The 14,048-nt window shown below is 38.2% G+C and overlaps 2 protein-coding genes across 4 annotated transcripts; both read right to left on the bottom strand.

Moving 5' to 3' along the window:
* Positions 1-2,617: 2,617 nt before the first annotated feature.
* Positions 2,618-3,504, bottom strand: LOC122315192 (RING-H2 finger protein ATL80-like). Its single transcript, XM_043130985.1, has one exon. The coding sequence runs from the start codon at positions 3,386-3,388 to the stop codon at positions 2,789-2,791; it is 600 nt and encodes a 199-aa protein (XP_042986919.1). The 5' UTR covers positions 3,389-3,504; the 3' UTR covers positions 2,618-2,788.
* Positions 3,505-8,215: 4,711 nt separating this feature from the next.
* LOC122314930 (outer envelope pore protein 21, chloroplastic-like) lies at positions 8,216-13,830 on the bottom strand. Of its 3 annotated transcripts, XR_006243903.1 has the most exons (7): positions 13,567-13,830; positions 13,010-13,084; positions 12,747-12,899; positions 12,470-12,568; positions 11,882-11,991; positions 8,550-8,703; positions 8,216-8,364 (listed from the first exon to the last, which is right to left on the bottom strand). XR_006243903.1 is itself a non-coding variant. In XM_043130588.1 (6 exons), the coding sequence occupies exons 1-5, from the start codon at positions 13,657-13,659 to the stop codon at positions 11,908-11,910; spliced, it is 504 nt and encodes a 167-aa protein (XP_042986522.1). In that variant the 5' UTR covers positions 13,660-13,830; the 3' UTR covers positions 10,727-11,145; positions 11,882-11,907. The 3 variants fall into 3 exon arrangements, 2 of the variants coding, with proteins under 2 accessions (XP_042986522.1, XP_042986521.1); XM_043130588.1 differs by lacking the exons at positions 8,216-8,364; positions 8,550-8,703 and adding an exon at positions 10,727-11,145; XM_043130587.1 differs by lacking the exons at positions 8,216-8,364; positions 8,550-8,703 and having other exon boundaries at positions 11,786-11,991; positions 13,567-13,829.
* Positions 13,831-14,048: the final 218 nt, after the last annotated feature.

Consider the following 14,048-nt stretch of genomic DNA (forward strand, 5'->3'; position numbering starts at 1 on the left):
TATTAAAATCTGAAAATAGGGTTTGGAAAATACTTACAGCGCTATACGGCAATTTTAGAAAGCAAGCGGCGTTGCAAACGGCGGAAAAACAGCAACGTCACAGTGAAAATTCACTGTGGCCGTGGGTCTGAAAAACCCACTTTTGAACGGGGACAAACTAGGACACGAGATTGATAGGGAATGGTCTAGGGATGGTTGTGAAGCTATTGGAAACGACGGACGGCCGTGGGTGGCGGCGGAATCGCCGGAAATGGCCGAAAATAGCAAATCGGAAAACAAGCTCGTAGGAGCTGCTCCGGTGGTCGTTGGAGGCCGGAAATGGGTGGGTTAGGACGGCAAGGAGTCGGTGATGAAGTGGTGAAGAAATGGTGGCCGGAGGTGGAGCGACGGCGGCAAATCGGAGTGAAATCCATGCGGCCTTGTTGGGTTTTTTCCGGCCAAATGGCCGGCCGGTTGGGGGTGGCTTTCGGAGGGGTGGTGCGCCGGAGGGAGGGGGAACTTTTGGGACCGATGGGGGTCCGGTTGGTGGCCGGACGGCGATGGGCTGGAAGAGAGAGAGAGCCGGCGCGGGGGAGAGGGAGGAGAGAGAGAGAGAGAGCACCGGGGGGGTCCGAACGCGGGAGAGAGGAAGAGAAAAGAAAAAAAGAAAAAAAAAAAGAAAAAGAAGGAAAAAGGAAAAGAAGGGAAAAAGAAAAAAGGAAAAAGAGAAAAAAGGAAAAAGATGTGAAAAGAGATGAGGTCCAATCCTCACTCCGGAAAAACGAAACAAACCGCCAAAAAAGATTAAAATCACAAAACAACTTAAAGAAATAAAACACAACCTCAAATAAATTAAATTAAATTAAAACCCAATTTTTTAAAACGCAATTAAATTAAAATAAAATAACTGATATATTAATTAAAATAAACACAATTATTTCAGCGAAAATACACTTAAAAGCGGATCATCACAGTAATTGTGAAGGACGGTTGCGTTATTATTTTAAAAAAAATAAATAAATACGAGATTTATATAAAAAAATTAATTTTTTAATAATAAATTTTATTTTTTTAAATAATTATACGATATTTATACCTTTTATAATTATACGTAACTCACGTTTAAAATACATCGAAGCATGTAACTTTACTCACGTTTAAAATACATCGGAAGTGTCACCATCGTACAGACAGAGTGGGTCTTCATGAGGCCCAGAGCCGCCATAACAGTAACGTATTATTTACCATTAAACCATAGAAAAAGAGGGGTTTAGACTGTTTAGTAACCAACAATATTTCTTAAAAAATACTTACAAAGTTGTGCTTTGTTGATCACTCGAAATAAAATGCGATTCATAAGTACACGATGCCCATTTTAACTGGTTAATATTAGGGTACTTGGGTGGCCCACCCATGTTTGTTTTTTGGACGGTCCAAATATAAGGGAATAAGAGGTAAATCAATATCTAATCATTATCATTTGGAACAAGGCGGTCCAAGTCCAACACTAACGTCTTCGAGTCAACACAATAGTGGATTTTTCAAAATTTTACTTGAATTATAAGGTTTTTTTAGTAGGGAAAAAGATAAATTAATAGATATAAATATAATTAAGAAACTTGCATAAATGCCACTAAATGATATAAATATAGTTTCACGTATCTGTCTATCTTTCTTTCATTATAACAAAATCAAAAATTCAGACAATAAATAATAATACTAATCGAAAAAGAAGATGCTATATTTTTTAAAAAAATAAAAAAAGTTGAGACCTCCACATTGCAAGAAGCATGGGTCCATTTCATGGAGACACTTCTAAAGATGATCATGAAGCAAATATTTAATGATATCTATAGTTGGTTAGTGGGTTACAGGCCTTTGTTACCATCACTTAGTGTATTAAATTAGAAAAAATTGGCTTCTTTATGAACTCGACCAACCCATTTTGCTATATATGACAATATCTAACCCTTAATGCATTGGTCATCTTTCAATTTTTCAAATCTATCACACTATAATGGCTAATGTGAAACCTTTTTCCTAAATGCACAATGGTTTTTTGCGTCTTTCTTATAGTTATTGCACTTTGGCACTTGGCATATTCCAACACTCTTAACAGGAATTCACGCATAAAGATTGAAGATTTGAAATAATTTGAAAAAACAATAATAATAAGGATGAAAGAAACTCCAAAAATAGAGTTGGTGGGGGCAAAAAGGATTGTGTTTTGACATTTAGGCAAATCCCATGTAGTGAAGAAGAAGTTTTTATGGATTCTTTGAAATGGGCCCCATTTTATTGGTCTCGATTCCATGGCCCTCACTGAAGAAAATCATAATAGGTCATGTATGAGTCATTATCTCCCACCATCATTCAATTTCTCTCACTCTTTCTTTTCCTTTTGGGCATTTCAATAGCGGATAGTTTAGTGGGGGAAAAAATTGAATTCATTAAATTAGTCAATTCAATGCAAAATGCTAAAAAATTACCAAAACCTCCATTAATTTTAAGAATTTAGTCAGGATAAATTTCTTAAAACTTCATTAATTAATTAAAATTTTTTTAACACAAAGAAAACTACTAACAATATTTCACTGTGTATGGGGGGTGTGGGGGGTTGAAAGACTGAAACACAGTAGAAAGTTGAAACCCTCATATACACCATAGGAGTACATGAAATGCATAGACGCGAATCAAATTATCAAATACAGAGAAATCATCTTGATGATTTTCGTTTGCTAAGTCCTAAAATCCTGGAATATATTCATATTATTATTAGTAATCTGAGCTTTAAAAACCCAAATTAGTATTAAGGCAAGAACCTATTGGCATCGTCTACTCGCTCCTTGAATCTGGCCTCGGCTTGAGGTACACCGCACTTATGACACCTGGCGACCAGCAAGATCTGGCGGCAGGAGGGGCAAGTGGAGTGGGACCCGAGCCACGTCTCGATGCACCCCACGTGGAAGGCGTGGCGGCACTGAGGCAGCACGAGGATCTCGTCGCCGGGGGCGAACTCGGACAGACAGATCGCGCATTCGGAGGAGGAGAACTTAGCGGCGGACTCGGCGGTGAAGGGGAACTTCGGGAGGGACTTGAGGATCTTCTTCTTGAGGCCTTTGTTGGCCAAAGAAGCCGCCGCCACCGTCGAAGATGGAGTAGTCGACGACGCCGTTTCGGTTTCAGGGGAAGACGAGGCGTTGGCGGAGGTGATAGCTCGAGAGGTGGACAAGCGTCGGAGCCAGGCGCAGCGAGCGACGGCGACAAGGCCTAGGACGCAGATGAGGGCGCAGAGGAGGGCAGCGAGGATCACCACGAAGTCGGAGTTGACAGTGACCGAGTCGAAGGAATCGGTCGCAGTGGCGTTGGAAGAGCTGGCCTCGCCGAGGAACCGGAACGGACGAGTCATGTGATTGTGAAGGAGACGACAGGGGAAGAGAGAGAGAATGTGTGTTAGGTGGTTGAGTTGGGAGTGTATGTATGTGTGCGTGTAACGTATTCTTCTGTGCAATTATTATGATTATGGAATGGCTTTAGTTTATTTATAGTGAGGAATCTGTTGCTTAGAACTATTGGGACAACAAAAAATTGGTCTTTTTTTTGTTGAATTTTGTGTCTTCCGAATGGACTTTTTTGGTCCAATTTGTTTATGTCCATCGGACTTCCCCATCTTTTAGACTCTGAATTTTAACCGCATACTAAATTCTCTGCTATCATCCTACGGATTTTAAAAAGATTTGATATAACAATTACTTTAAAAAAATATATTAAGAATATTATTATTTCAGAAATATTATTGTCATAAAAAGATTTCATAAAAATAAATTTATAAATCGATGTGATTTTAATTGATCTATTAAATTTATTTTATAATAAAATTAATTTTACAACCTGACGTAATATATCAAGTCACGTTAGTTTATAAATTACTTTTATAAATTCCGATTCTCATAAGTAAGGCCCATCACTTATTCCCCCAAGCCCAAGAACTCCAACAATGGCCCATGATAGCTCTGGTAAATCGGGAGTATCCGTGTGTGAATATGGAGCGGCCAGGAAACAGATGTAACCAATTGCCTAAGTACTACACAACCATCCCACACATTGGGAATTGAACTCAGTGAGAGAAGACTAAGGAAAGGGAAGTCGTTGATCCATAGACCTCAAAGAACGGACGGAGAAGAGGAAGGCAATTCAAGATAAGGTCAGACGAGCCAAGTGTCGCATTTATGAGGCTGAACCAAGAGTCGTGACGTGGACAAGGGACCTACAGAGATAGAAAGGATCTACCCCCTTCCCGGACGCCAGTATAAATACCCATCCCCATGGCTCTCTCTACACTTTTACTCCAATGTTTATTTGCAATCATCTAAAAAACTTTATTAACTTTGGCATCAAAGGCTCCCCAACCCCTAAGCCACCCTCCTCTAGCTTCATCTTCTCTGAGTTTTACAAATCCATTATTGAAAACTCGAGTCCCTAGAACTTGGCTCAAGTGCGTACAAAATACAATGTCAACAATAGTAATATTTATGATGCACAATTTCATAAAAATATGAATGTCATATCCTATATATATATATATATATATATATATATAATATGATGCATCTTTTTAGCACTTTTTACCGGTGATAAAATCTCGTGATCAAACCTTTTAGTATGAAAAGTTTGCAGATAAAATGGAAATTAGAGCTGGGCTCCTACTCATCAGAGTCAGAATGCCCAACTCAAACCTCCGACTCCAACTTCAAATTAGAACGATTTTTATTCTAATCGAAATTGCCAGAGTCAGAGTTAGAGTGTCAAAGCTACTCAGAGAGAGAGAGAGTGGAGAGGAAGACATAAATACTATTTTCAAACCGGTACATAAAACATAAATAAGACTGGTTTCATTTAGGAATAATCTATCCATCCCCCGGTTTTTAAAACGCACGCCGCACTCCTGACGTGGCGAACCCGGTCCGACGTCAACATCACGGTTTAATCCGGGTGGGAAGAAATTGAAACTGTCAGACGCATCGGGCAGGACATTCAAACTCTCAGACCTCACTCTTCCCTCCCCTCTCAGACCTCACTCTTCCCTCCCTCTCACAATCCTCCCTCTTCCCTCTCAGAACTGTCACGACGCCGGAGACAAAGAACCTACCCTAAGACTCATAAACGGAATACGGCCAGAAACGTCCGTCCTCCTCCCTCTGATCCTCCCTCTTCCCTCTCAGGACTGTAACGACGCCGGAGTGAAGAAAAACCCTCAGACCCATAAACGGAATACGGCCTGTCACGCTCGTCCTCCTCCCTCTGATCCTCCCAGACAAAAACGCCGTTTCCCTCCCCCCTCCGTCCTGCTCCCTCTCACTCGACTCTCCTTCTTCTTTCTCACCCCTGCTTTCGCCGGAAAGACCCAACCACCGCTGTCCATCACTCCGGCACACGGGAAAGGAAACTTATCGGAAGGGTCACCATTTCCATACGGCACGGCATCGGCGTGACCCTCTGCCCGCACTCCATCGCTCCGGCCCGACCCACCGTTTAGGACACATGCAAGGGTAAGATCAGTAAATTAAAATGCGACAAATATTTCTAGGTTTTTATATTTATTTATGTAGGTTTATATTTTTGTGTTGTCGTTTCATCTCTCTATTTCTAGCATATCTGATATTTTTTGTTTATGGATGTGGGATTTGATCCTCTGTTTGATCCGCTGTTTGATCTGTTTTTTATTTGCTTTTTTGGGTTGTTGATGTTGTATGTAGCAACAAATTTGTTGGTTGTTGATTATATCTGAAATGAGGGAGATGCTGGGATTGGTTGGAAGTTGAAAACACAGATAAAACAGACCCGAGCTTGATTCAGTACTATAGTATTCAGCGATGGTGTATGTATTAAATCATAAATTTGGTTGTGATGGAGAGGGAAATCAGGGGTATTATTGTGGCAAGGGTTTGAGGGAAATGATGGGCATTGATTGTGAATGGGTTTGAGGGAGAGGTTCTTTGTAGGCACTAATTTTGTTTTGAGTAGCAATCAAGGTTTTTATCAAGAGTAATGTTATCAGAGCTATCTAACGTCATTTAATGTAAGAGGAGATCCATATATATAGATGGAAAAAGTAAAAAACATGCATATATAGAGCTTTATGCAAAGGAAAGGAATGAAGAATTTAGACTTATACCTGGGTAAAAAGATCATAATGAACATCATCTGAATCATACATGAATGGAAAATGATATGTCAAACTTACGTTTTCCTTTACTTGAATATTTCTTCATTTTAATGGGAAAAAAGGATTACAAGGGGCTTTCTATTTATATTTTGTTTGAAATACGTAGATAATTGTGCTTAACTTATCTGTTTATGTTTATAAATGAAGGTGCTTTATTGTGAATGGGTTTTAAACTTTTTACTTGGTTTGTTGAAAAAATAATGTCAAACTTATGCTCCTAGTACCAGGGAAATTGCTTCTTAGTACCATGTCTCCATAATGTCAAAATAAGGTGCCCGTCCATTGATTCTTAGTATAAACCTTCATTATCTCTTTTATATTCTGCTCCTATGTTGTAATAATTCTGAAAATTTGTACGTGCACATAATAAATCAGTTTTGCACTTAAAGTAGTCATTGCGTTCAATATTGTGAAATACTTTTTTCTGAGTGGGATCATTAATAACCTCATCATGTAGATCAATTATGGCATCGAGTCAATCATCATCCTCCGTAGTTAATGATCTTGAAATTGACTCACCGAATTGTTGGTGTGGTTTGAAATCGCCATTAAAGATCTCTCACACCCACAAAAATCCTAGAAGGAAATATTATGCTTGTCCAAATTATTACACGGTAATTAGCCTCCTCCTTTTTTTGTTTACATTTGAAATTAATGTACATATTCTGAGTCAATTTACCGAAGCTTGAAATTGTTGAATTGTCCACAGGAAGAACCAAGATGCCAATTCTTCATTTGGGAAGATATCTTTCAATCAGTAGTACGTGAGAATGTAAACAACAGAAGAGAGAATGAAGTACGGAAGAGGGAGGATGCATTATTGTTGCGTGAATATGAAGCTCAAAAAGAAAAGGACAAGCTAGTAGAGAGAGAGCATATGCTTAACAAGCAAGAGGGCGAACTGGGAAGAAGGATAATAGAGAATAGGATTGGTCGTATTTTGTTGTGTGTAGTTTGGATTGTCTCGCTTGTAATAGGTTGGTTCTAAATGTAGGTGTATTATGTTAGTTTTAATTTTGCATTTCTGGAAGTAATGTTGGCAAGATTTTTGTTGTATTATACCGCCTTGCCAAGATTATGGTTGTAAATATCATCTGACTTAGTAAGGACTGCCTTTTCAATTTCTAGTAGACAAGCCTATTTAACCATTTATTTCTCTTGCAAAATATCTATTGACTTTCATGATCATTTTATTTTTTGTATACTGCCGCTTCCTATAAAGAATGTTCTACACCACTTAACACTTGACATGTACTTTAAAACATATCAATATAATGCCTTTTCTGTATTACAGGTTGCCAACTAACATTTTCTACAAACCCATAAATGGCCACGTACAAATTTTGCATTTCTTGATATGTCAAAACCTGTCAAATAACCCCCATATTTTTCCTCCATACCTGTGTCAACTCCTACGCCAATCTCATTAAAATTTTGCCATGGTTTTTGTGGACAACCTAGTTCTTAAAATTGTCACCTGTAGTTTATATGCAATATAAATTGAAAAGTACCATCCAATACACCAAGTAATTTGTAAATCAACACCATTCACTTTCTAACGCTACCCCACCTACCCAACACTTTAAATTCATATACAAATTGGAAAATAGCATATAATCTGTAACCTGTTGGTCAACACTACACCATATACAAATTGGAAAATATAATTTATCCACTTCATATACAACCATGAATTTACAAATATATTATCCACCTCATATACAAATTCTTTTACAAAATATTTTCATCTTTCAACTTGTTATATACAATATTCAACTCCTACGCCATATCATCCAAAAATTTGTCCAAAATATTGTACGTATTCCACGGAGTTGAGTGGGATCAAAAACCACTTTCGGGCATATCTCAAGAATACCTGCAAGATATTAAATGCAAAAATCAGCCCAGAGTTATCATAATAGCTATATATGTGATAAACAATTCAAAATTGAATGCACATTCATATCAAATTAATTCGAAAGCAAAAAATGGTTTTAGAAGTCAAGCTTCTAAATCCCAATAGACAAAATATCTGTTTCACTCGTATGTTATATTTCACTCCGTATGGGTCGGATGCCGAGATAATAGAAAATGCTCTCCCCACATTTTAATAGTAGTAGGCCAAGATGATGATGATCATTCTCTCCCCCCATACAAAACTGCATTTGCACAACGACAAATATGTTAAAGAGTGAAAATTCTCATACCAACATATATGGCGTTGTATTTGGATTTAGTGTATCATGACATTTCTACAATATACAAAAAACCCTCATCATGGATTAATTAAAGGCTCAATATCTAAAACATATGGATTTTCAAATAACCAATGTGTGTACCATACCTGGGTGGGTGAAGTCGATGTAGAAGGCCTGGGTGGCCTCAAATCTTCCTCTTCACCCATCACGCTATTTGAGGAACCATTTGGGACAGTATATTTTGCAGGTGGAAATTCAGTGGGCAGCTTATCTACTTAAAATCAACAGCAATAACTCACCCTGCAAACACATAACAGTTCTGTCAATACCCGACGACACCAACAATTGATCCCCAGAAAATATTAACCACTAAACAAACGCAATGGCTACTTTATGTGCATATTCTGGATTTTCAAATAATTTTTGTGCGTACAGTTTCGACTTCACAAAATTCACATATACTGTTTCATGGGGCAAGGTTGTGATCAATGATGCAAAAGGCGAGCAACTGCTAAAAATACATGTAAGAAATTACCATGCAATGATGCGATGCAAAGGGCTAGACCTGTTCAAAAAAAAAAAATTTCATGATCTCATGATTTCCTTTCTCATTTATCAATGAGGCCAACGTGTATCATACTTTTATAAGCATGAGAATAAATTATGCGTCATACAAAAGGACCAACCATGAGAATAAATTAGACTGCTCTTGTCCACTAGTAATGTACTCAATATTCAAATTCTTTGCTTCAAATGCATTAAGTATAACATTGTGATGATCAGTTAGAAGCTTAAAATATTCCTACCTCAAACTAATTAAAAGCAACGCATATATTTCTTTAACATTGATCTATCACACAAGCACAAATTAATGCCCCTAACGTTGCAGGCTTGCAGGTGCAGGGATGTCAAATATAGCATTTTTATTTTTTACTTGCAACAAGCTCAATACAATACCAGCTGCCTTTAGGGAAAAGAAAAAGCACTGATTTGAATGCTGGGACAAACTCGTTACTCCAGGAAAAAAAAAAGGTGAAAAAAAAATTCTCGTAAACTTGTGTAATAGTAATTAATGTAAAAACAGTCACATATTTCATTTTTCCCAATGTTTCTTTTTCTCGTAAACTTGGTTTGTACGCGCCACGACGACAACACCTAAAACACTAACAAGAAGAAGCAGCGTAGCTACCAGTGGGAAGGAAGGATTATATCCAAGCAAAAAGTTGAGACTTCCTGGGTTATCAAATCAAAAGCAACCAACTTGAATATTCTCAAGCAACAATACTGTAAATTGCAGCCCCATCAACGAAAATAAATGGGGAAGTATCCGAACAAGAGCCGGAGAGGAAGCATCAACGAAAATAAACTGCAGACCCATCAACGAAAATAAACTGCAGACCCATCAACGAAAATCAACTACAGACCCATCAACGAAAATAACTTGCAGACCCTTACTTTCTTACCCTTGCAATACAACATCCGGTGGGTCTGGGAAGCATCCGAATACCACCGGAGGATTGTGCGGCGAAAGTAAATGGGGAAGTTTTTTTCGTCATACGGACAGAAACGCGCCGAGAGAGGAAGCAAACCCAGCCGAAGTTATGAAGCCAAACGTGCCGGAGGAGATGAAGTCAAACGGTCCGAACTGATGCTCCCACACGGGCCGGAGAGAAGGTCAGGCCGGCGAAGGAAACCAGCAGGGGGCGTGGAGCAGAGCACGCGGGGAAGCTTTCGTGCGTCAGAAGTGAAGAAGAACGCGGGCAGGGGGGGGAAATTGAAATGATGCAGTTCACCAAACGCCGACGTTTTAAAAAAAAAAAAAAAATGCCACGTTGGCTGGAGTGAGGGGGTTGCGTGAACAGTGGGTGGTTGTGTAGTATAACTCTTTGATTTATTGTTTTGTTTTTGTGTTTTTTCTTTATTGAGTTTGAGACGACATGGGTAGCGGAAGAGATCCAGACGTTGAAGTGTTAAAGACCTTGGACCATTGGAAGAGACGACAAAAATACCTAATCTCCACTACCACTGTCACTCGAACCACTTGTAATGGCGGAGAGAGCTAATTTTCTTGTTTTAAGTAGACAAAAACGGGTAGAAATTAAATATTCACGACAACTCAAACAAGAATATTTGATGCGTCAATCGAAGAGTAATATGTACGTACGTGTTTGTTCCTTTCATTTTTATATCTAATAAAATTCACGATGGTGGGTGACATAAAAGTCTAAGAGGTCCGAGGGAGGTTGGAGGTCAACGAATTGGTACATTATATTTAATGATCAGAGAGCATCTGATTGCCATGGCCCAAAGTTGTGAAGAGGGATTCCCAGAAAGAAGATATATGCATTGGTCAAAGATTGAATACAAGCACTTTCATACAAAAATACCACTCTCGAATAAAGATGTTCCATGGCAGATAATTAGCTAGATTTATAAGCTGCCATGCACCACCGTAACATCATGTCAACTTTAATGAAAACTTGTAATAAAAATTAATAGAATATCTATTTGCAAGCACATTTATTGATGTTTTGAAAAAATAATGGTATTTTGACTTTTTTTCCTTAGTGCAATAAGTTTCACAAAGTGGCTATGTTTACACTTCAGCCTGAAGAAGCAGAACTCTTCAATAAATTCCCTAGTTTTATCCCTCTTGTGAGATCACTCTTGACACATGCCAGTATTCCTGTTAGTGGAAATCCACAGATCTATTTGGTACCATGGGAAGGTTAAAGCTGGACCCTAGAAAAAAAGATGAAAGGACAAACATGATTACACTATAATATTTATTAGTGAAGAAGCTTTATGCTATACCAATCCTCTAAAGCAGGAAAGCTGCTTCTAATTTATATTGTCCCCTGCAAATAGCAGTGCTAGACATGTACGTGTAGGTGCTTCCAAGTCCAAATTCAATGGATACTCTAAGGCCGTGGTAATATATTATGCATAGTGGTTCCCAAAGATGGGACCAGACATGCTTTCCCGTCTCTTGTGTTGTCTTGAAGTCTTAACTCTAATGATATGCCGTTAATGCGTACATCTAACTGCCCTACATCATTATTCAATTGTGCCAATTGCACAATTGAATAACAGCACATAACAACATCAATATCACCATGATGCATGTCCTTGCCAAGGGATCCTATGTGTCCCTTAACTCAATCTTCAACATCACTGTCAATATCTTTCTTAAATCTCAAGGTCCCCCCTGAACTGTCACTTTCTAACAAGACCCAAGCCTAAAATCTGGGTGACAAGTAGGACCCTTCCTAGATGGGTGGTAAATCCCCAACCTCCACAAACTGTGGCTACCATGGGAGGTTGAATTATTGACAGTGGAAATTTAAATGATTAAATAGGAATAAAATTTTGATCATCGGGCTTAAGAAACTGCAGTTCAATTAACCAATAGTCAGTGTCTGCTTCTCGGCAGCCCAACAGAACATGAAATAACATGTAATGCAGGTATATTTCCCACCTGCAAAAAATAAATGGTCCTGTTCCTCACAAGTCGTATCTCACGTTCCATCTACCATTAACATCAGCATTGAACGTCCAATTGTTTTCCCTGATCTGCAGATATGGAACCTGAAACAAAGATAGGAAAGGAAAAAAACCAACAGCATCAGAAAACGAATTCAAAAAAATAACCTTCAGATTTAAGAAAACACATGGTGAAGACTTGTGGAAATACATTTGAACCCATTTTGTGCAAAACTATACTTTCAATAGTCAGAAATCTGAAGAAGGAAAAGAGAAAAAAACTTTAACACAATCATATCCCTGTTCTGCATCAAGAAATCTACACTAAAAATTGACTCCAGGGAAATAAAACAATCAAGAATGGACAGCAGAATATATAAAAATGGCATAATTTACGAGAACAACATAAAAAATATATATCTATTGAGTAAAGAACAAAGCATCAAGAATTATGGGATAGCATACAGTACTACTGTAATCACCCCCCCCCCCCCCAAAAAAAAATAATAATAATAATAAAGGGCTCCAAAAAGGTGCACCAGTCACATCCATACTTGAATTCCACTAACAAAAAGGAATATACCTTTTCAAACACTTCATAACCAAGTTTCACCCTAACATCTTGGTCCTTCTGAAAATTGAATAAACTCCAAGTGAATTCAGCAGCTCCAGTTGACTTCCTCTGTCCAAAGCATAACAAAAATTGGCATCAGAAGGACATATTTATCACACCCTATTACTTCTGAAACTATATTGACAGTTCATACAAAGTTTTCTTTTTCCCGATAGGTAACAGTTCATACAAAGTTTAGCACCATAATGGCGAAAAGAATATCTCAAAGCCCGAATGAAGCACCAACCTCTTTAAATTCGTTGTCCACATCACATCGCCCCTTGATATTGAAGCTTAACAGGCCATTAGTTGTGACAGGAAATGACTTTTTTCCACGTACACTATATCGTAGCTTCTCACGCTTAGTATATTGCAATCCAACGCCAAGGCTGGCTGATAACTACAATTAGTAATTTAAAATACAGTCGATTATCCTTCAACAATGGAAGACAGGTTTTCCATATGAATGATCTTAAAGATATCAACGCAACAATCATAAAGTGAACATACATCTGGGTAGAAGTGTCTCATCACCGCACTAAAATAAGTCGGAGCTCCAAACTTCGTATCTAGCTCTCCATGTATCTAACATACACACACAGATACACAAAGAAACCAAGAAAAGAGAGATAAGTATGGTGTAAACAGTTTCGCACACCATATAACAAAAACCCATTGTCTGTTGAAAGCATATTCCAAGAATCTCAGCTCGATAATAAACCATAACAATATGACCAGATTTGATTGGTCCCAACACATCAAAAGTAGTATGGCACGAAATTCTATCAACAACTATGGTCCAAGACTTCCTAAAAACTCAGAGACACGTACAGAGTTCAAGACCAAAGTAAATATATGAAGCCAAAATACGGGTCCAAAAGAGAAAAATATTGATATGTAATTGGATAATCACTAGCCCAATTGCTCGCACAAACGGAGCATTATGAGTAGATAGAATGGAGAGGAGATTATTCGAAAGTGGTGCATAAATCAGTAAAATCTCAATTCCTTGCATATTCAGGGAAACCAAACAAAAAAGAAGAGAAAAAGGAAGAGATATAGAGTACCTGCAGGTAGGTTTTGGAGTCGATGGGGAGCTTTTCCTTGGCGTGGATTCTTAGAGCTTTGGAGTCTGCAGCGAATCTGAGAGAGGTCTCCATTTTGCGAGTGAGATAAAGATTACAATCGAAACCACTTCTGGCAGTGGTTGCTGCAATGCAAAAACCCTAGCCCCAAATTACAGACTCTAGAATAGAGAAGAGAACATCAGAAAGAAAACGGCCGAGCTTGTCTCGTTCACTCTACCCAAATCCCAATTGTTATTTTATCTTCAAACTACAGTCGCACGGGGGCCGGCAATGACTATCACGTGTCTGGCTTTGTCCGAGCCCATTTTATATATCTTTTTTTTTTTCTTTTTTTCTTTTTTTTTTTTTTCTTTTTTTTTTTTTTTAATTTCATTGTTTTAACACCAAATTTCAATTTAAAATAATTTTAAAATTCTAAATACTCTACACTTCTATCTCAAACGGTCCCTTCAGAAAAAGTA

The sequence above is a fragment of the Carya illinoinensis genome, chromosome 7 (genome assembly GCF_018687715.1).
Source record: "Carya illinoinensis cultivar Pawnee chromosome 7, C.illinoinensisPawnee_v1, whole genome shotgun sequence".
Classification (NCBI taxonomy): Eukaryota; Viridiplantae; Streptophyta; class Magnoliopsida; order Fagales; family Juglandaceae; genus Carya; species Carya illinoinensis.